Below are 23,741 nucleotides of genomic sequence, written 5' to 3'. Positions count from 1 at the left end.
GTAGTCCCCACCAAGTGCCTCCGATATGAACGCAGACAGTCGTCATCTCATTTTATTGTACGGGAAGTACAATGTTAGTAGTCAACCGTTGTGGGATCGGTCAAGTTTATTGTTAAGGTTGAGTCGTGGTGGTGGACAGTCAAGGTGGGTGGTGGTATGAATGTGGAGCTAAGCCTTGAGTATGATCAAGGTAGGACGACAAAGTTAGTAGTTAGTAATGGTTGGATTGTTATGTTATTTTCAAAATAATAAGGGGTATAAAAGTCTTTTAATACTATAGGTTGAGTAATTTTATTATGGCAAATAGCAATTCATAAATCTTATCTATTTATTTTTTAAACAAAGTCTAATGTTTCAGTAACCTTGACATTGATATAAGTATACAAAATAATGGTGTACTGTAGGTACCGTATTATATACGAAGTATTGAATTAGTATTGCAATTTTTTACGAGTACAATATAAAATTAGTATTGGACAAGACTTCATCTAGTTAATGATTAGCTGTGTTGCTTTGTAAAAGGTATGGTGAGGAAACATCGGGACAAAGCTAAGCAGAAGCATTCACTGTAAATTTTGTCAGCCTCGCGCCCCTCGCGCCTTACTTTTAATGGTTGCGTGTAATTTGCATTACTATGAATATCAGATTATCAGTACGTAATTCGCCATTGACTTGAAAGGTAGTGGACTTTGTTGAAGGCGTGTAATCGGAGTATTAATGGAGTAATAGTTTTACCAAAAGTAGTTTTCACGAAAATAAATAAATAAATAAATAAAATAATAATAATAATAAATAGAATTTACCAAAAGTCGTGGATGTGAGGAATGAATAGAGATTATGTGGGGAAAGAAATATAAAAAAAAATAAAAAATAAAAGAAGAAACAATTACTCCCTCCGTTTTTAAATACTTGCTCCACTTTTCTTTTCCGGCCGTTTTTAAATACTTACTCCATTTCCTTTTTTTGGAAAGCTTTTACAATATTTAATTAATTTCTCACACTTGGTAGCCTGGACCCAACATAATACTCTTTCTTCTCCTATTCTTCTACTAATTTTGCTTTTTACAATTTTTTTATTTTCCCAACTACCCCACCACCCCCATATTTTATTACTTTCTCCAATTTCTCCTAAAACTCCGCGCATGGAGAAATGGAGCAAGTATTTAAAAACGGAGGGAGTATAAAATAGTAATACTACGTATTTAGAAATGTGATGTACATAACAAATAAACAGATGGAGTATTCATACATACATTAGTAAAGAATTATTATTGTAATTTATGGAGGGCTGCAAACGATTCGAGTCGAGCTGAGTTTGATAAGAACTATTCATGTTCGAATTATCTCGAGGTTGAACGAATTTTTAAAAATCTTGTTGAAGCTTGGGTCGTTAATAATTTGGCTTGTTCGAGCTTTATTCACGAACACACTCGTTTGCATTTGAGTATAAATTGGTTTAAATCGGGCTGGATTTATTACACTAGCCCTAATTTATCATGAAAAATGATTTCTTTCAAGTTCTAAGGCATCCATTTTATAGGAAAAGGGAATTACAGAGTTTTATGCCTATATATGATGAAATTATTAATATTTCTAATAAATATGTATGAGTAAAAGATATATAAATTCATCGAGTTTTATTTGGGTGTGAATGAAAAAACTTATAAATTAAATGAGCTTAAACGAGTTGTTCATGAACATTATTGAGTCGAACATGATATTGTTTGAGCTTTGTTCATCTATTTGACGAGCTTAAGACTTTTATTCAAGCTTGTTTGTTAATTTAACATACGAGTTTTGATCGAGATTTTATTGACCTTATTCGCGAGTAGTTCACGAACGTATCGAATCGTTTACACCCCTAGATGTAAAAATCCATATTAATGACAAGATGAGGAAGAATCATGATTATAAGATGAAAGGGAAGCATTAGGGAAGATAGTGGGATACTGGGATGGGTCAAATAGTAGACCTACCTCGACGGATTTGGGTCTATGTATGGTGGGTGGTGGGAGTGGGATTATGCAGATGAAAATCATACCCTCCATAGGTAGGTAGGGTGGTTCTTAAGTTGTACATGCCCCAAAATACGGTCGTGGTGTATATGGCCTGTTCTGATTTACTGAATTGAGCTGAGCTGAACTGAAGAGAACTGAATTGATTAGAACTGAACTAAACTGAATGGAAATGAATTGTTCATGAGAGAAGAAAATTAATAACTGAATTGATTGGAGGTAGAGTGAATTTAAATTAAGCTGATAAACTACTAAAATTCGACTAAATTGCGACCGCCTCAAACGGTCGCAAAAAATAGCAAAACGGTCGCAAAACATAATTGCGACCGTCAACGGTCGTAACATGGCGATCGTTATTCTTTTGGTCGCAAAAAAACAAAATTACGACCGTTTGACGGTCGCAGATTTTTTGCGACCGTTTTTACTATTTTCAACGACCGTTAAGAAAACGGTCGCAAATATTAATAATTGCAACCGCTTTATAAAAAGGACGCAAATCTTGAAATTAGCGACCGTCATAAGCGTTCGCTAAAAGTTTTTTTTAAAAAAAAAAAAAGAAAACAGACCCATTACCCACCCACCCTTGACCCAGATCCACCGAAACTAGATCCCACCCAAACCACCACCACTGCCCACCCTAAACAACCACTAGCCGCCGCCTTCTACCCACCATCACCTTCGCCCACCTTCAACCACCAATATCCACCACCACCCACTTACCCTTAACCCAGAAAAACATAAATTTATCAAAAAAATTAACCCATAAATTTAACCAACAAAAACATTCGATTTAACAAAAAAAAACAACCCATATAATTTCGAACAAATTTACAAAAATCAAACAAAAAATCGAAAAAAAAGCAACATAAATTAATCAAAACAATTTAACCCACAAATAAAATGCACAAAAATTATATAAAAAATCAACAAAAAAAATAAGAACACAAATCAAACCCACAAACACTAAGAAAATTTTGAACAAAAATTCAACTAAAAAAAACCCACAAAAATTCGAACAACAATCACACAATTTCGACAAAAATCAAACCACTATTCGAACAAAATCAACAAAAATTTGAACCAAAACTCAAACAAAAACACACAAAAATCGAACCAAAACTCAAACAAAAACACAAAAAAAATGGAAAAAAATTGAACAATCATGAAAATTAGAGAACAAAATAAAACAACAAAAATTGAAAATAAACAAAAATATAATAAAAAATCAGAGAAGAAACACATACCTTTCACAAAACTTCTTCCTCTTTAGGTTTATATGGTCAAATTCGACCATAAAAACTCCAGATCTGGAATTTTTATGGTCGAATTTGACCATTAATACCAAACTTTGACGAAAATACAACACCACAATTCCTAAAAAAAATAAAATGAAGAAGAAACAAAGAAACAAAGATGGAGAGAAAATCCTAAGGAAAGAGAACGAGAAGGAGAAGAGGAAATTATACGGGAGGGAGAATAGGAGGAAATTTAGAGAAAGAGAATTTAGAAAATAGGAGATGAGAGTGAAAGAGGAGAATGAATTAAAGAGAGGAGCAACGTGAGAAGGAAGAGGGAAGGAAAGAGAGGAGATAAGGAAAATGAAGGAAGAGTAGCGGCTGTGTAAAAAAATTAGGGTTAGTGTAAGTTGGAATCCGTTTTATACCCTATTTTAAAAATAAAAAAAAAAATATTGCGATTGCTAAAACGGTCGCAAAATCAGAAATCTGCGACCGTTTTAGAGGCGGTCGCAGATTATGACATTTACGACTGTCTCTTTGACGGTCGCAGATTATGACATTTACGACCGTCTCTTTGACGGTCGCAGATTATGACATTTACGACCATCAAAGACGGTCGCAGATTATGATATTTACGACCGTCTCTTTGACGGTCGCAGATTATGACATTTACGACCGTCTTTGACGGTCGCAAATGATTTAATTTAATTTAGAATTATTTTTAATTGTTCAAAAATCCTAGCGACCATCTAAAAGCTAAAAACGGTCGCAAATTTGCGACCGTTTTCAAAGCAGTCGTAATATTGCGACCGCATAAAAAACGGTCGCAAATTTCATAATTTGCGACCGTTTTCCAGACGATCGTAGAAAAACGGTCGCAATTTAGCCGGATTTTAGTAGTGTGAAGAGAACAAACCTTAGGATTAAAATTTTATTTCCTATTAAAATAACAAAAAGTAAAGCCAAAATACATGGAAAAAGAATACAAGGAAAAAAAATACAGAAAAAAAATGGAATTAAAAAAATAAGTGCAACAAGATTTGAACCGTGACCATGCACACATACATATTACATAATGTATTATACTTCGTATAAAATCAAGGGGTGGGCCGTGCTAAGATTCTTACCGAAAATGGAAACATTTTTGACAAATTACAATGCTTCCAAAATCTATTAGCCCTCGCTAAGATCGTGCGTGTAATGAATAGTCCAAATGGTTTCCTTTTACGAAGTATTTTGTACTGAGATATAAAGTTTACTTTGTATATATATAGCTAATTCTACGGAGTAGTAAATTAGTAATCACATACTCTTATCACATGTATTCATTCTAGCTCCTTTCATCAAATTTTTTGAAGTCTAGATCAACAAAAACATCACAGAACAACGTAACTATCCTTCCATGGCTTTCATCATTTTCTTAACCCTTGCTATAACAATTTTCTTCATACTTATTTTTCGTATCATAACATCCTCTCCAGGCTCAAAGCTTCCTCCGGGTAAAACCGGGTGGCCAATACTCGGAGAAAACTTGAGTTTCATGGTAAATCCGGCTAAATTTATAAGTGATCGAATGAAGAAGTACTCTGCTAACATCTTCCAAACGTCGTTGGCCGGTGCAAAAATGTCCATTTTTTGTGGTGCCTCGGGTAACAAGTTCATTTATTCAAACGAGTCAAAATTCAAGACGTGGTTACCACCTACGCTTGTAGATGTTCTTTCATTAACGAACATTGACTCTACTTCCTCACCATGGAAGCTATTCGACGAGCAACTACACAAGTTTCTTAGGCTCGAGTCGATGCAACATTACGTGCCAATTATGGATACTAAGGTACGCGAGCATTTAGAGAAGCATTGGGCACCTTTTAACCAAGTAAAAGTCTTACCATTATCAAAAGAGTTCACTATTTCCTTGTTTTGCAATTTAATTTTGAAAATCTATGATAGTGATCAAATTAAAGAATTGGCTAAGCCCTACCATACCTTGGTCAAGGGGATCATATCAGTGCCTTTAAATCTCCCCGGAACCCCATACAACCATGCTGTAAAAGCATCAAAACTTATAAGAGATAAGCTAGTAGAATTAGTTAGGCAAAGAAAAATGGAGGTCTTAGAAAAGAAAGATCATGTGAATGTTGATGATGTTGATTTTTTGGGTGGGTTGCTTAGGGCATCGATTGAAGGCGGTGACTTTATAAGCGAGATGGAGTTAGTTGGCAAGATTGTAGCACTCTTGTTTGCTGCTTTCCATACAACAAGCAACACCATTACATTCTTAATGGCTCATCTTGCTGAATATCCTGACGTGTACGAAAAAGTTTTACAAGGTACGTTTGTAATTTTGATCAAATAATTGTCCATAATTATATTTACATTTGTCCATAATTTTTTATGAGGTCAATTATCGGTTTATACCATTTGATTTGATATACGCATATATATAGCTAGTCACTTTTTATTTATTTATTTATTATTATTATTATTGTTATTATTATTATTATTATTATTATTATTATTATTATTATTATTATTATTATTTGCGGATCAGACCCTTTAAAAGTGAGGGAGGAAAAATAAGAGATCCTCCACTCTCAAAGTGTCACTAGTAAGGTTGGAAGGTACAATCCTTACCACAAAACCAAGCTTAGCCTGGTATATAACTAGTCACTTATTGAAATACAAAATATTAATTATCAAATTTGATGCACTCCGTAGACTAGAATAACTGAATTACTTTAAAACTCTAACATAGAATATTTATTATTTCCAAATTTAGTTGTTCTCACACACATTTGATATGTGTTAGAACAATTGGAGATTGCACAATCAAAAGAAAAAGGGGAGATACTAAATTGGAAGGATATTCAGAAAATGAAGTACTCGTGGAATGTGGTTTGTGAAACGATGAGACTTAAGCCACCCGCCCTCGGAGGTTTTAGGGAGGCTTCCACAGACATCCATTACGGTGGCTACACAGTTCCAAAGGGGTGGAAGGTATGTATGAAAATCAAACATGATCTTTATATATCGCGCTTCTACATAACCTGTTACCATTTCCTAATAATAAGAAATTATACTATATATGTAGAACTCTAAACATATCTAATTTATTAAGAGTATAGAGCAACCCCAATGACAAGTTAATTGTCAAATTAGTTTAACATGCCACATAAATTTTTAAGCTAATTGTCATTTTAGCTAATTCGAGCTCCAATGACTAGCTATTAGCTTATTATTTAAAATGAACCCCACCTCCTTAATTTACGTTTTTATATTTCAAAATATTTATTCTAATTTGTTTTATTTTGGCAAGTTCTTTTACAAGCAAATTAGCTTGGCGGACCAAGCTAATTACATTTTCTTACACCAATGATCAAGCTATTATCTAAGGATTATTTAATATTACAAGCAAGTCCCTAGTTACAACCATTAAAGTTGCTCTATAATTTTAATAGATTAGATATATTTGGAAAAAATCTCATGGATTTCACTTATGAGATTATTCTGTTCATTTATGAGCTGTGGAGAATGTAAAATTATCAAACGGTGAACATTCCAAACAAGTGGGTCTTATAATTATGCATAAAAGAGAATACCACGCACAAGTGATCTGATGAGCCCTTTGGCTAAGGAAAACTTCACAAAAAATTTCTTAATTTTATGACATAATTTCTCAGTTTGAAATTAGACTTTTGACACTATTTATAAACTTTGCTTTATCTACAATAGTATAATTAAAGATATTTTTAATTTGATTGAATTTTTGCAATGATAAACATAATAAAAGAAACATGTCATCTAATTTAGAAGGGAGAAAGTATCATTGATTTATACTGTTTCTTATGAGTTGGCTTGTAGGAAAAGAAAAGAATAACGAATTATGACAATGTTTTTGTTAAATACAAAGTACATAAAATTATAATTAGTCATTCTTATGATTTTATCTTGTTTGAAATCTAGGTTCATTGGTCAGTTTATTCAACACACATAGATCCAGTACATTTTTCAGAACCAGAGAGATTCGACCCATCACGATTCGAAGAGAAACAAGGTCGTGGTGTATATGTACCTTTTGGATTAGGACCTCATATGTGTTGTGGAAGAGAGTATGCTCGAATTAAGGTTCTCGTTTTCCTGCATAACGTAGTAACTCGATTTAGACTTTCAAAAGCCAACCCAAATGAAAGGGTAATCTATACTCCAGATCCAGTCTTCGTCGATGGCCTACGTATCAACCTTTGTTCTCAAAAGGAATAAGAACAGGATGATAAGTAGTCACAAATGTCTTTAGTTTGATTGCTGTAACAGTTATCTCAATTACTCTTTCCTATGATTCTATATAAGAAAAATTGGTATTATTAATCTCAACGTTGGGGTTAATGTGTCAATGTTATCAAAGTTACTCCGTGTTTTTATAAGTGGCCACATATTTGTTATGCCGGCCATACAAAAAATGCACTGTTATTCCAAAAGGCTAAACTTTAAATGCTCGTTGTATGAACTGAGTTTTTTTTTTTTTTTTGGTTTGTTAGGACATAATATTTTCTAATACTTCTTTCGTCTTTTAAGTGTCACACTTTTCAAAAACGGCCTTTTTTAAAAAAAAAAAAAGTATGAAATTTTCATCATACACCCAGGTGTACCATGCTCATGGTACACCTGGGTAAAATACAAAAGTTTAATAAACGCGTAAAGAACATTGTGTGCAATTACGAAGTACACGAGTAAAAAACAAAATCAAAACGATTATTTCCTTGATTTATGGGATTGATTTGTTATTTGTATTCTTTGATTTATGGAATTGATTTATTATTTACATTTTATATTACTTTTGGTAAACAAAATTTCTTTTTTTTTTAAGAGAGAGAAATTGAGATTTTGTAGAGAGAAACCATGATAAATTTTAGATTTCAAAGTGATTTAGTGTTATTATGGAGTTGATTTTATCATCCCGATGAATCTTTTAATTGGAAGATGTAATTGACGAATTCGTTGTTGAAAGAAGATATTTTATATTTAGTGCGTCTTGTGTGTGGCTGGCCATACCATGTGTCCACTTATTAAAAAACAAAGTAACCCCTGTAACACTGACCCGGCAACCCCTTGTAATATTGACCAAGTAACCTCTATTATACTGACCAAGTAACCCTTGTAAAACTGAACGAGTAACTCCTATAACACTAACAAAGTAACCTCATAATGGATGGCCACACCGTGTGGCCAGCCACATATAAGACTTTGTGTTTTTTTTTTTAAAAAAAATTTTATCAATGTTTTGGTGTTATTTTCTAAGGTTGAAGATGATGTTCTTCATTTTATGATTAATGTTCTTTTATCATTTTTTAAAATGGAATGAAATATGCTTTTTTGAGTCTGATGAACATGTTCTTTGAGTTTAAACTATATGCTCTTTATATTAACGACAATGTTCTTTAAGGTATACTTCGTATAAATTAAGCATGTTCTTTGGGTATCAACAATACAAATTATGTTCTTTTTACTTGAATAATATGTTTTTGAATTTTGAAATTTAAAAATGAAAATTCGAATTATATTTGGGTGAAATTAATTTTAGATAGATAAATTCTTGATATCTGAAGATTTTGAATGATTTGACATTAAATTTTTGGTAAGACTCAATTAGTATTTATCTTTTTTTTTTAGAAACCCTTTCTAAGAAATTAGTGAGTTCTTTATATTTCAGTCTTTGTGTTCTTTTATAAATTCATGATGTTCTTTACAATTATATACTATGTTCATTTCACTTTAATCCGAGTGTACCATGTGCATGGTACACCCGGGTGTACGAACCACCAATTGTAACGAGGGGCATGGGGGTCATTTCACGTAAATGCATTTCTGAATTTAGAGTAGTACCACTGGGTGATCAATTGTATCACTAGATGATTAAATGGTATCATTGAACATTTCAGTGGCACTATTTATGTATGTAGTGGTATTATATATTCATCCAGTGGTACTCACTACGTGTAGAAATAGTATCACTACGGTAGAAATGATATCACTTCATAGTCAATGATACTATCTAAGCTTTCAACGGTACATTTAAAAAATGGCCCCACTTACCCATCTCTCTCCTCCTTTCTCTCACCCCCATATGCTTTTTAATATTTTAGTATTTGTTATGCATTTGCAAATACATAACTAACCTCCATCACTACTTCCTCGTACTCCATATGATTCCTCTTCCTTTTGACCTAACTATCATTTTATAATATTTCTCTTTCTCATAATATACCTAGTGGTACCCTAATCAAATTTCCTCTTTTACTTTAACAAAAAAAATTATTTATAGCTATACCTCACTTATACTACCTCCGGTCTAAATTAATCGTAACTTTGGAGTATTATTGTGAGATATAAAATATTCCAACGCTACGAGTTTTTTTTGGACCGGAGGTAGTTTATTATGGAGTACTTTATTTTCATTAAAAAAAAAAAAAAAAAAAAAAAAAAAAAAAAAAAAAACCTTATATATTACTTTATGGTTTTTTTTTCCTGAAACTCGTCTCACTTGCATAATGAGACACTTAAAAAAAGGGAGTATGTATTAATTATAGTATCTAATGTAATGTCATTAATGGCTTATTGTCAGTAGTGGAGGGAGCATGTGTCTGTCTTGGTAGGACACGTGCCCTACCAGATTTTTTTTAATTTAATTTTTTTTTTGTGTCCTTTTACAAAAATTGTCAAAATTCAATAAAAATTGCATATGGTTTGGACTATTGTTTACTAAGCTGGGTTTATGCATAAAAGTTGAATCTCTGATTTATACTATCCCCAAATATTATTTTTTTTAATAAAAATACCCACAAAATATTGATTTTTGTGTCATAGCTCATAGAAATATACTACCTTTATTTCATATTATTTATAATGATTTTACATAAAGTAGACAGGAAAAATGTCTAATCATTACAAATAATATAAAACAAAGGTAGTAATTTAAAACCCAAAAAGCCCAAAAACAAAACAAATACTCTATTCTCTCTTTTATCCAACTCTGTGAGCAAACCCACATTCCCGGCTCCATCAGTCTACCGCGGTTGTCAGCCAAATCTAAATTTTTATAATTTAATATTTTATTTTTAACAAGTTTGTCTCCTATTAATGGTAGATCTTAATTTGTAATTTTGTACCTAGATTAAAAGTATATTTAGCATTCTAGAATTCTATAAGGCTTGGTTCATTGTCAATTACTCGATTAGTATGTGATTGATGGTGCCCTACTAACATTATAATCTTCGTTCCGCCACTGCCCTTTGTCCACTTTTTCCCCTCCATGTATTGCAAATCAAACCTATCCTATCATATTTTGAGCCCCTTCCATTTGTGGCAAACCAATTGCTGCTAATAAATGATGATAATGAATCATCACCTAATGGAATTATTAACAATTAATAATTGGTTTTTTTTTTGTCATAAACTACCTAATACAACATAAAATTTGTGAGAAACTATCTAATAAAAAAACGTTGTAAAAAACTATCAAAAGGTGAAATATTATAAGGTACTACCTTTGGCCAAATTTTCACCGTTAATATAATTTTAAGGCGTTGGCCTACCTCAAAACACCCCCGAAACCACCACAGAGGCTGCTTTTCAAGTTGGTAAGGTTATTTTTGGGGTGGTAAGAAGATATTCCGAGTTGGTGAGGGTAGTTTAATTTCGTGATTTGGGATGTTGATTTTTGAGGTTAGAGGTGGTGGTTTTGGGACTGGAGGGTGGTTTCGGCTTGGTGAAGGCAATTCACTACTAGAAAACAGGCAAATAACGACGGACTGGTTCCGACGGACACAAAAATCCGTTGAAAACTTTTATTCCGTCGAAAATTCGTCGAAAATTTCCGACGGAATAAAAATTTGTCGGAAAATATGTGCTTTCCGACGGAAATTACCTTTTCCGACGGATTTTCGACGGAATACAATTTATAAAATAAAAAAAAACATTTTTAAAGAAACCCTAATAGCCTACCCGTCGTTTCTCTCTCTTTCCCCTTCTCCATTTCTCTGTCTTTCCTCTTCTCTCTTCTCTCTCCTCTCCCCTCTCCTCTCCTCTGCCGTTCTTCTTGTCTTCCTCTCTTCTCTTCCATCTTCTCTTTCTTTCATTTTCTTTCCCCTCTTCCAACCACCTCACATCTCCCACCAAAACATCGACATAAAAAACAACCCCACCACCACCAACATCGCGCGACAACAACAACCCCAACACGGACAACTTCGACATCAACAACAACCCCACCACCGCCAACATCGACATCAAAAGACAACCCCAACACCGACGACATCAACAACAATTTCGATCAGATCGAGTTTCGCCCTTTCTCTCTCTTCTCATGATGAAAACAAAGGTTTATCTAGAGTTTTCATGGTCGAATTTGGCCTCCAAAACCCAATTTTAAAGTTTTGTGTGGTCGAAGGTATTATCTCTTTTTTTTATGTTGTTTTATCGGTTTTTTTAAATTACATGGTTGTGTTGGGTGGTGGGTGCTGGAGTTCGGGTTTTGGGGTTAAGGTTGAGATTTTAATTTTTTCTTTATTTTTTTTATATTTTCGGGTTGTGATTGTTTGTTGTCGTTGGCGGTGGTGGTTTTTGGTGGGTGGTGGGGTGGTTAGGGGATGGATCTGGTTAGGTTAGGTGTGTAGGGGTTCTGGTGGAGGTTTTGGTGTTTGGGTAGTGAGTGGTGGTGTGGGTAAGGGGAACTTGTGTGGGCTGGTGTTTAGGTTAGGGGGGCTGGTGGTGTGGGGTGGTGGTGCAGTGGTGGGTAGGCTTTTTTTTTGTTTTTTGTTAACAAATTTCCAACGAAATTTTCGTCGGAAATTTCCGACGGATTTTCCCAGCCCTAGAAATATCTTTCGATGGACTAAATTCCGTCAGAATAGTGTTTCCGACGGAAATTTCGTCGGAAAAAGCTGTTTTTCCTACGAATTATATTGCGACAACCCGTTCCGACGGAAAATAGGGTGTTTCCGACGGAATTTTTCCGTCGTTATTTGGTTGTTTTCTTGTAGTGATTTCAAGTAGTTTGTGTTGGTTTTAGGGTGAAAGCGGTGGTTTTGGGGGTGTTTTAAGGTGGGTCAATGGTGAATTTCTGGCGGAGGTAGTATTTTACAACAATTAACATTTGTTAGGTAGTTACTTATAACATATTACCTTTTATTAGGTATTTTTTACAATAATTTTTATTAGGTAGTTTCTTACAAAATCTAAGCTTTATTAGATAGTTTTTGACAAAAAGTCCTTAATAATATTAACAATAGCTGCTAAAAAACAAATCAGCTAACAAACCAAACCAAATAATGAATCAGCGAATTTTCCCCTCCATATATGGGAGTGTATGGCAAACCAAACCTCTCCTATAAATTAAGGCTAACAATTGAATCAGGTAACAATAGCTGATAATTTTCAAACAAGACCGTACCATATCTAAGTGAAGATATAGGCCATGTTTGGTAAATGGCTTTTTGGTGGCTTTTTGGTTAGCTTTTGGCTTTTGGTTTTTTTATGAGGTCAAACAGCCAAAAAATGTGTTTGGTAATTGGCTTTTTAGCCAGTGAAAAAGATGGATTTTAAGCCAAAATGAAAAAGCTGCTTTGAGTAGCTTTTTTGTTGGCTTTAGGCTTGTTGGCCCACAAATTATCTAATAAACAGCCAACTACCAACAATTAATTTATCAAACAATTTTATAAACAGCCAGCTTTAACCGCCAATTTCAAAAGCCATTATAAACAGCCAAACATACCAGCTGGTCAAACAAGCCAAGTGAACCAGCCAACAGCCAACCGCCAACAGCCATTTGCCAAATAAGGTCATAGAGACAAATAGTGGATAAGGGATGGAAACTTGGTAGAGTGACTTGAGACACACCTTTTAAAAAAAAGGTAAAATTACAAATGAATAATGTCAAAATCATGAAATAAATTAACTTCTCTAAAAAGACATTAAAAAATTAACATTTTGTGAGCATTGAAGAGACACAAAAAAAATGTGCAAAGTGATGTTAGGGTCTTTTTGGAGGAAATACAAGTTAATCCCCTTGATAAATATTTTTTGTTTATCAAGTGGCATTTTTGTAATAAAATAGCATTGGGAAACGAAATTTAGCAATAAACAATTACTACCAGCTGAGGTGTCCAATTGCTTCTGAAAAAGCATGATAAAGTAACTTCACGGAGCAATAAGCGGTTTTCAGAAGGACATTAATAGTTAACTTAACTTGCTCAACTAGAGTTAGGTGCTTTTGTCTTGTTTTCAATCCTTCCTTCATGGCTTCAACTCCAGAGTACTTTTCTTTTTCTTTTTCATTTTTTGGCTGCTCTGAATCTGGATTTTTGGCTCTGATCTTCACCATTCGCCATGATCAACCCCAAAAACAGTACTACACTTCCTTCTCTCTCCTCTACAAAACTAGTCGTCTTCTTCCTTTAAATCGACCCCACCGCTACTACCAGATCTACCAACCGTTCCTACCACATTCAACCTACCTCACAACTCACAACCAGTAGCGGCGACCACGATAACGGCGAATCATCCCCCTCGCTCTTTGTCATACCTTCCCCTAAAGGGTTAATATGACCCCACATTACATATTTTGCTACTAGGGTGTCTTAATATTCGGTCGGCCGGTCGATATTTCCGCGAAGCGGCAAAGGTGGTTGTTGTGGCCATGGGAGGTAACTCCAGTTAACCATGGTTATTAACTCACTTTTGAGTAATGTCTTTGTATGAAGTTAAAAGCACTAGTGGAAAAAACTTTGTTTGTAACACCTCATTTGTAACGGGCATAGCAAAATCCGTTACGAAAAGATTATTCGTAACGGGCAATATATCTGATCGTTACAAATAGTAATTATTCGTAACGGTCAAATGATAAACGGTTCATTTCCCTAACAAAACAATTTGTCCACAATCAGGTATCATATATTAATGGCCTACAATTACCCTGAACAATCAAACAAACTGGAGTCAACAGCGGTTTTCCATTGAAGTGAGCCTCCAAGTTCCCAAGAACAGGATTAGCCATGTCAGTACGAGTCTCCTCAATCCCACTTGCAACATGAGGCAGGAGTACTACATTGTCAAGCTTGAACAACTCTTCAGGAACATGAGGCTCATTTGCAAAGACATCAAGCCCAGCTCCACCTAGCCGACCTTCAGAAAGTGCTTTTACTAGCTCTGGTGGTACAAAAAATTTAGTTGAGCTAAATATTACAGGCCTCCTCCATCCCGTGGGACGTCCAGGGACTAAAGTACTAGCTAAAAGTCTCAGGTATTTGTTGAAAAATTCAACAGTATGTGAAGGATTTCTCCTTCAGCCTTCGCTTTCATTGTTTGATTTCATTGTTTTGGCCCTTCCTTTACTTTCAAAGTTTCACAAATGTGTATCAGTTGGCCCTTTAACACTATTATAGAGTGCGGCTATAGCTAAGCTTTCATTTAATATATATATATATATATATATAATTGTAAATGCTGGTAGGTGAGTTTGTCATTGACACGCCTCAAAAATTGAAAAACAAACTAGAAATGGTAAGCTTTCATAGTTGCAACCTTTTACTTCAAATAGTGCTTTCTTATTATCTGGTTACCTTTGTTGGTATTAACTTTTCATTGTATGAATCTTCTTGCAAATTTGAGTTCCAGTCTTATTATTGTTTAACAAGAGATGCTTGATGCTCATTGTTACTGAATGGCTCTGCTACTGCTTTGATTTTGATTTGTTAGGTTGAGGCATTGGGTGAAATTGAGCTTGCGACAAAATTGTTGAGTGATGATATGGGAATGCAGGTACACACTTGCCTTTATGCCTTTTGTTTGTTAGGATACTTATGATAGCCTATTCTCTGGGCCAATTAAATTGGTGTAAATGGGTTCAGTTGATCTTCCTGTCAGAATAAGTACTATATATTTAGCTTCTTGATCATCACATTTTGTCCTCTCGAGTATCTTATTGACTTTCAAAATTGTCGCAGGATGATCCCTTGTATGCTCAATATGAACGACTTCATTGTCAATTGATACCTCTAGAAGTAAACTTTGAAAGTAAAGGACAGATACAAATTTAATTTATTCGATGTTGCAGATCAAGTACGGGGCCTTCAGCAAGAGCTTGAACTGATGCAGCAATAGCTTTGGACTAAGAAGTTAAATAGCTTTGGACTAAGAAGAATCAATGAAGTAGATGGTTTGGACTAAGAAGATCATTGAAAAGTTTAATAGCTTTGGACTAAAGAAGAATCAATGAAGTAGAATGTTTTTAGTTTTAATTATTTAGGCGGTAATAAATGTTTTTTTTTTTTTTTATTGTATAAATATGAAGTATTATTTTTATCCCAATTAATTAATAAAATAATTGTGATATAATTTTTATGCAAGCTAGCTAATCCAGCACAGCATGTGCTGGTTTTTTTTTTTTTAAATTATGGTACACACTATTTGTAACGGGAAGATATATGCCCGTTACAAATAACGGGGTTATTTGTAACAGGCAGTTGAAATTCCCGTTACAAATAAGTCGTTATTTGTAACGGGCACATGAAATGTCCGTTACGAATAACACTAGCTATCCGTAACGATGGCATACGTAACGCCCGCTGCCAGTTACGGATAGACCTTTTTTGCCCGTTACGGATAGCTATTTTTCCACTAGTGAAGCTAGCAAAGATTCCTAGTCGAAGTTAAATTACAGATACACCCCTATTTTGCTAGCCAATTTGACAAAATTGACCCTTGATAAACGTCCCAGGTTTGTCTGCGAGATCAACCTGGTTGTGCTCATCTTTTTGGAATTGTGAAGTAAACTGTTTCTCTCTAACTTACTAACGGGTTTTGCAAAATTTCGTACATAACATGGTATCGGAGCCAGCGTGACAAAATAAGGTCATGGGTTCAAATACAATTAACAACAACAACTTGTTCCAATATGCTCTACTTGATGACAACTTCTTTATCTCTTCCCAAAAGCTTAAAAGAACATGATCTAGTTAAAACTCTATATCGATTGAGATATTTATACATTTTTCCTACCTTATAAAAAGTATAAGATTACTCTTATAAATAGTGTGTGCTATCAATAATACCCTTTAAAATGTGTATTTACATATATACTCTCATTAATAAGTACAAGTTTGTTTTCATCGATAGTGTTTGGACAATTATACCCGCTAAAATGTTTTTTAACTTATTTGACCTCATTGATGATAATTATACACTCATTAACTATATTCAGTAAAATGTTTTTTAAAATAATGTGAGGATAACTGGATATTTATACTCCTAGACACATTTGCTTACATGTTTTCAAGAAACACTAGTAGAAAAATACAATAAGGCACCCCCATAAAGGCACCGATTCAGGCCAAACTGGTGCCCTAAATCGGCCCAAAATTGGGCGCAATTTTACACAAATAGAAAAGGCACCGGTTCAGCCATAACCGGTGCCAAAAAAAAAGAGCACCGGTTTGAACCGGTGCCTTTAAGAACCGGTCCATTTAAATATATATAAAAAAACGCCCTTATAACTCCCCCCTAACCCTAACTTTCTTGCCCGTCTCTCTCCTCTCCTCTTTCTCTCTCCTCCTCCTCCTCTTTCTCTCTCCTCTCCTCCTCTTTCGCTCGATCTACCTCCTTCATTCTTTATCTTTCTGGATCTCCTCCTCCAACAATTCGAAAACCACCAACAATTCGAAGACAACAACATGCAACACTGATTTTAAGATTTTTCAATCGATTTCTTGGTTTTTTTTTTACCATTTCAATCGATTTATTGGTTTTTCGATTTCAATTTTTTTTTTTTTTTCAATTTTTTCGATTTTGATTGTTTATTCCGATTTCTGGTTATTCATAATTCGAATTTAATAGTTTTTTTTTTATTTTGAGTTTTTTAATTTCGATTTCTGGGTTTCTTTTTTCGATTTTGTTATTTTTTTTTTCTATTTCTCGGTTTTTTTTCGATTTCTTTTTTAATTGTGTTTTTTTCGATTTTGATTTTGTTTTTCGATTTCAATTTCGATTTCTAGGTTAATTTTCTGTTAAAATAATTGATTATTTTGGGTTAATGCATGCGGTTTTAGGGTTTTTATTTTCGTGATTTTTAGATTTTTTTTCCCATTTCAATTCTCTTCTAATTGGGTTGTTTTTTTCGATTTTCATTTTTGATTTTGGATCTCTGGGTTTATTTTATTTTTGATTTTATTTTTTTTTTCGTTTTCTGGGTTTTTTTATATTTTTTTTTTCAGATTTCAAATTTTTTTTCGATTTTAATTTTTTTTGTTTTCTGGGTTTTTTCGAATATTGGGTTTTTTTAATTTATTTTCTGGATTTTAATTTTTTTATATTTATTTTCTGGGTTTTTTTATCTGATTTAATTTTATTTATTTTCTGGGTTTTTTTATTGATTTTCGATTTTTATTTTATTTTATTAGATTTTTTTTCTGGGTTTTATTTTTATTTTTATTTTATTTTATTTTATTTTAAGTGATGTTCTGGGTTTTTTTTTGCTTTTCAACTGATTTTCTTTTTTTTTTTGATTTATTGGATTTTTTTTAAAAAAAAATTTTTGCAGCTTAATTAAATCATTTTAATCAATTTATTTTGGTTGTTTTAATTGGTGCAGGTACTTAGATCTTAAATTGAAAAATCAAGATGCAAGTATATTGATTTAGATGTTGTATGGGTTTTTTTTATTGTAAAGTTGTAAATTTTTATTTTGATTCATATGTTGTAATTTTTTTATTTTGATTTATATGTTGTAATTTTTTTTATTGATCTATATTGTAATTTTTTTTTATTATATATATATTGAACAGATTTGATTTATATGTTGTGATGTTTGATTTATATTTTGTATTCTCATTTAACTTTAGTTTATTTAATTTTTAAGGAAAAAATAAATAAATTTTTTTGGCACTTTTGGCACCGGTTAACCTGTGCCAAAAGTGGTGAATTAAAATTTTTTGGTACATTTTGGCACCGGATAACCGGTGCCAAATGGCACCGGTTTGAACTGGTGCATTTTTAAACCCTTTTCTGGCACCCCTCACATTGGCACCGGTTCAAACCGGTGCTTTAGGCCGGGTTTGAACCGGTGCCAAATTCATTTTTTCACGTAGTGAAAGATTACTGCTAATAACTAAATTTGTGATGTAATGCTAAATCGGAAGAGTTTCGGATATGGCTACCTATGGCGTACGCATCGCGCGCGTTTGCTGCCCTACTAATTTAAAAAACAAAAAAAAAAAAGAGAAAATGTAAATATACAATTTCAGAGGTAATATTATGATCTTTCCGTGGTATGCTATAAATAAAACAACCTTTCGATGATCTTTCAATAAAATTACCTTTACACATGATCTTCCGTAAATGGGGCGAAACTGATTGGTAACCTATTTAATGGGTAAGTATGACACGTGTCACTTTGTAATTTGTTATTTCTTTTTTAAATTTTTCTTATTTTAAAAAAATTGGTTTTAATGGATAAAAACCCTAGCCTCCTCTTCTCTCTCCTAAACATAGTCTCCATTGTCAATTTTAAAGGGGCTTCCATCAAATTTCACCGGTGGAAACCCCAATCTTTATTTTATTTTAAGCTTTTTATTTTAGGTTACAATAATGTCTCCCTCGAAAGAAAGGATTTATCTCCTTCGAAAGACAAGGTTTTTTCGATCTCCTTCGAAAGACAAGGTTTTTCGTACTCCTTCGAAAGACAAGGTTTTATTTGTGCTTAATTTGGTCTGTGGGGCTACTATTGATTGTGGCTCGGATTCGGGTTACGGAATCAGCACAAGAATTTACTTTCTCACAAAATTGCGAAGCGACGACGGATCTACTCAAAAAGTTGTATGAGACAACGAATCGAGAATATGCCGAATTGTAATATTTATGTATTTGGATTTTAGCCCTTCCCCGATTAATTCTTGTTTGAATTTGTTAAATTCGTTTTCATTATCGTTCATTGTCAATTGTAGATGTCGTATGGCTTATATTAATGAAATTTAGTTTCCTTCAGGACTTTTTTCAAAAAAAAAATGACTTTAATTTTAAAAAAAGAAAAAAAAAAACAAAATCACCTATTCATGTGAACCCCTCCCCATGGATCCCCACACTGTCACCGTCGGATTTTGGAGGGGGCTAGGATGGTATAGAAAGAGAGGTGGCCGGATTTTGGAGGGGAAGGGGGTGGGATGGGAAGAGGTGGCTGGAAAGGAGGGGATTTTGGAAGGAGAAGTTGTAGTTTTGGGCTGCCATTTACTCTGTTTTTGGGGACTAAGTTGCTAAGAGCTGCTCAGTTGGTGTTGTTTGGTAGTGGCCGGAGTTTTCGCCGATACTGATTGTGTGCGATTGTTTTTTATAAAGGTGGAATGGTGGCTAGGATTAGCTCGGTGATGGTGGGCACGAAAGAAAGCATGGTTGCAGACTCGCGAGTTGCTACTGGTGCTGCTAGGCGATTTTACGCGGCTGTTCAGTTGCGGTATGGTGTTGGAAATGTGGAGATTGGAGTTGTGTGGTGTTGAGAGAAGGTGGGGATGTGACTCTTCGAGGTAGACGGTTGCTGGTGATGGTGTGTGTTGCTGCCAGAATTTTGAAGGGGGGGGGGGAAGGTGGTTGGACGGGAAGGATTTTATTTTTAAATTAATTTTTTTTATAATTTAATTATTTTTTAATAAAGAAAAATGTTGAAATTGAAAATAAAAAATCTACCCAATCATAATGTGACAAGTGTCCATCCTTACTTATTAAACAAGTTATCGGTTTTTTTATCCTATTTTTGGAAGATCATGTGCAAAGGTGGTTTTTATTAGGAAATTATCACAATGTGGCGTGGTTTTATTTATGGTGGGACGAGTAAAAGTCATAATATTCTTGTCAATTTTTCTTATATTTTATGGAGTACAAACTTTAGGAAGTACTCCCTCTGTTTTTAAATACTTGTCCATTTCTCCATGCTCGGAGTTTTAGGAAAAATTGAAAAAAGTAATATAATATTGAGGTAATAGGGTAGGTGTAAGAATATAAAATTGTAAAATAAACAAAAGTAGTGGACAGAATTGGAGGAGAGAATATTAAATAAATAAAATATGATTTATGTTGGGTCCACTAGGTGAGAGAAATTAATTAAATATTGTAAAAACTTTCCAAATAAGGAAATAAAGCAAGTATTTTAAAAACGGCCAAAAAAGAAAAGTAGAGCAAGAGTTTAAAAACGGAGGAAGTATTGCTTTTGTTGAAGATAACAACATTTTACTCAAGCATTGATGCGTAGATTATGACATGGAATCCATGGAGTTCCCGTAAATTAACTATGTCTCGACCCAACTACATTTACCGTCTCTAACGTCGTCATCCGATCCACTGTTAGGGTTTGTACTTCATCCCATCCACACCCAATTTTTCGATTCTGCATCTCCCTCATCAACTATCTCCATTCTACCGATTTCATTGCCCAAATCATTTTACACACGATTTGAAGTACCAATTCATTCGACCTGCACAAGTAATGTCTTTTCTTGGATTGGGTAAACGCTGCCGCTCCCGTTCCTTGAATCGCGATTTGTGTCTTGGAACGAAGTCAGAAGCCTGCAACTACCTTGATATGAATTTGGAAGACTCTGAGACCGGCCGTACACGGACATCCAATATCAATTTCACCACTCCCTTCTCTTCATTAATTTCAAATTACCAAAACTCTCTCAACATCAGCCTTACAAGAATGGCACGACGTGCCCGCACTAAAACAGGTACGCAATCTATCCTGTTTTTTACCCCTCCTTCCGGACTTGTTTCGGAAATGGACTTTACTGCATTTGAGTATCTTGTCAAAGATAATTCGAACACAAACACCTTCACCGTTGTTTCTCTTGAGACCATTGCTACTTTAATTCTTAATCCTTCAAGTTCCAACCAAAATCTCCTAACCAAGCTATTGATGCGTATGATTGGAGGTGAGGGTGGAATAAGCCCTGCTCATCTTCCAAACTACTTTGACATTTACCCCTTGAGAAGTGAATTTCATGTATTCTTGAGGTGGTGTTTAGGCCAAAGTTTCAACCCAAACAACCTGGTTCCTGCAATGCATGTGCTTGATCCTAAGCCGGTTATCAACTTCACTGAAGAAGTTGTGTCTCTAGAACCGACCGGAGTCCGACTGTGTATTGGTACATACACCGATGCATTCCAAGTTATCAAACTTCCTCATTATCCACACGTTTTGCATGTGTGGGTGGGGTTCGAAACAGAAACTAGTATTGTTCCTGGTTACCATAAGGTTGATTTTACACCCTTCTAGGGTGGAAACACCATACGTGCTGTTAAAGAGCCATGTATCCCCATGCCTAAAGACACCTTTGTTTGCTGCTAGAATGTTAGGGGTCTAGCTAGACCCTCCCTTGTTGCACATTTCCACCAACTTTATGACCGGTTTAATCCAGGGGTTGTTGTTATGCTGGAGGCACGGCAAAGTATAGAGAATGTCCAAGTTCTTGTGAATTCTCTTCCTGGTAAATATAGCGTGTTATTTTACCCATCTGATGGCCTTTGTGGCAGTGTGGTCACCTTATGGAACAATGAGATTATCGCCATTGACCAGAGAATCATACAATCGGACTTTATTAAGGCGGATGCCTTTTTCAAGGTATAGTAATCTATGCAGTTTTCCACATTAAAGATTTGCTAAATTATTTGACAATCTTTGATTCGTAACTTTTAATTTTTTAGTCTTTGACTTGTGTGTATGTTTTAGGGCCACCCAGTTGCGAGGCGTCCATTGTTCTAAGATGAGACTGGTTTTTCAGCGTGCAGCAATGTAGCGTGGTCCTGAGTGTTGTCACTGATCGAGTCATTGAAGTCAAGTCAATCAAGACAAGCCTTTAGTTATTTATGTTTAAGAAAAAACCCTTTAGTAAAATTAAATTATATTCAGTTTTAATTAATGCAGTTTATTGCGAATTTATGTTAATAGTGACCTTGTGTTATTTTATTTTCGTATGTCGAAGTATCTCCAACAATGAAGTTAATGTTTAATTGTACAATTTCAGCTGTGCTTGTAGTGTGATATTTATTAGTTGTCCTAGAAGTTAAGCTAGCTCCAGATCTATGTCATGTTCTATTTCATGTCTCTTAAATGTATTTATTCCAATTATTTAATTTTCTATTACTGAAACATTAGCTTTATTAATTATAGATGTATAGAATACACAACACAGTTCTTCGCATAGCTACTATATTTATTCAGCAGAAAATCACAAAAGACATAGATTCACATTTACATTAGATGTTGAAACACGTAATAAAAAAACTGCAGAAATAAGAAGAATAAGAATCATAACACTGTTCCTAGACGATATACTCATGTTATGGTTACATAAAGACTCATGTAGATGAAGTAGTTTTTGTAGCTCAAGACGTATATCAGCAATTTCTTTTCTTAAATCTTCAATGATTCGAGTATGGTGGTTGATTTTGTCAACGTCGTCGGCCGTGTTCTCTCCCAAAGAAGCCTCTTCCCAAACGAAATACCTACAATCCCTCGTTGGGTCTTATAATTGGTAGTATATGAGATTTAAAATTAAAACAAAGTGTATTACTAGGAGATGAAATGAACATAGTTTAGATTTTACCTTCCAATAAGGACATCCAAAAAACCGTTTCCCTATATTCGTACCCCTACGGGCTGTTGACAGGCGTGCTAACACCCCATGGTTGCATTTCAATTGCGTTGCAGTTGTGGATGTAACGCTTGTTTTGGAAGCCATTACAATACCGTCAAGGTTTATTTTTATAGAAAAAATTTAATATTGTGGTTACACCTCCACAATGTGGCTCGCTATTCAACCATTTATTCTTGATATGACTTGCTAGACACGCTACGGTAGATAACTTGCACTACAAGTTAACTCACCTTCCATTCGCAACTTTGTTTGGTTTCTTGGAGTACAAGTTTAATGTATTAGTGACCAACTAACCTTTCATTCATGATGTGACTTGCTAGACACGCTACGATAGATAACTTGCACTACAAGTTAACTCACCTTCCATTCGCAACTTTGTTTGGTTTCTTGTAGTACAAGTGTAATGTATTAGTGACCAATTTGACACTTTTCACAACTTTAGTCGTTTACTTGGAGAAGAAGTTTGTAGTTTAATATGTCAGGCCGCCTGTTGATGTAGCTGAATGTCAACTTCATATAAAGTCAAAGAGGCATCAATATTGTCAGTACACTTTTACTCAAAAGTCAGATTAATTTTGGTGAACCTTGGTCTCAACATGGACAGCAAGGCCTTACTCAATGTACTTTTCTGAAATCCAATGGACTTGATACGTCCAGCAAGGCTAAAATGAAGGTATGTAACATAATTAGAGTTATATAGTACTGTAACACGTGATACATTTTCATTAGAGCAGGTTTACAACTAAGAGTGTTAAAGCATAGAGTCGTAAACAAACACCATTTCACACTCAGTTCACTTT

General features: G+C 34.3%; 1 protein-coding gene across 2 annotated transcripts; it reads left to right on the top strand.

Moving 5' to 3' along the window:
* Positions 1 to 4,122: 4,122 nt before the first annotated feature.
* LOC110715095 (beta-amyrin 28-oxidase-like) lies at positions 4,123 to 7,654 on the top strand. Of its 2 annotated transcripts, XM_021893677.1 has the most exons (4): positions 4,124 to 5,087; positions 5,426 to 5,583; positions 6,063 to 6,250; positions 7,217 to 7,654. In XM_021893677.1, exons 2-4 carry the CDS (start codon positions 5,460 to 5,462, stop codon positions 7,511 to 7,513), a joined length of 609 nt encoding a protein of 202 aa, XP_021749369.1. In that variant the 5' UTR covers positions 4,124 to 5,087; positions 5,426 to 5,459; the 3' UTR covers positions 7,514 to 7,654. The 2 variants fall into 2 exon arrangements, with proteins under 2 accessions (XP_021749368.1, XP_021749369.1); XM_021893676.1 differs by having other exon boundaries at positions 4,123 to 5,583.
* The last annotated feature ends 16,087 nt before the right edge of the window (positions 7,655 to 23,741 follow it).

The sequence above is a fragment of the Chenopodium quinoa genome, unplaced genomic scaffold (assembly GCF_001683475.1).
Source record: "Chenopodium quinoa cultivar QQ74 unplaced genomic scaffold, ASM168347v1, whole genome shotgun sequence".
Lineage (NCBI taxonomy): Eukaryota > Viridiplantae > Streptophyta > Magnoliopsida > Caryophyllales > Amaranthaceae > Chenopodium > Chenopodium quinoa.
Note: the sequence above shows the minus strand (reverse complement) of the source record. Positions and strands in the feature narration are given on the sequence as shown.

What these genes read in the sequence shown, in the direction of transcription:
- LOC110715095 (XM_021893676.1), top strand. Translation starts at nt 4,656, where the DNA reads ATGGCTTTCATCATTTTCTTAACCCTTGCTATAACAATTTTCTTCATA. An exon ending in GTACGAAAAAGTTTTACAAG is followed by an intron (nt 5,584 to 6,062) that starts GTACGTTTGTAA and finishes GATATGTGTTAG; the next exon opens with AACAATTGGAGATTGCACAA. An exon ending in CAGTTCCAAAGGGGTGGAAG is followed by an intron (nt 6,251 to 7,216) that starts GTATGTATGAAA and finishes TTTGAAATCTAG; the next exon opens with GTTCATTGGTCAGTTTATTC.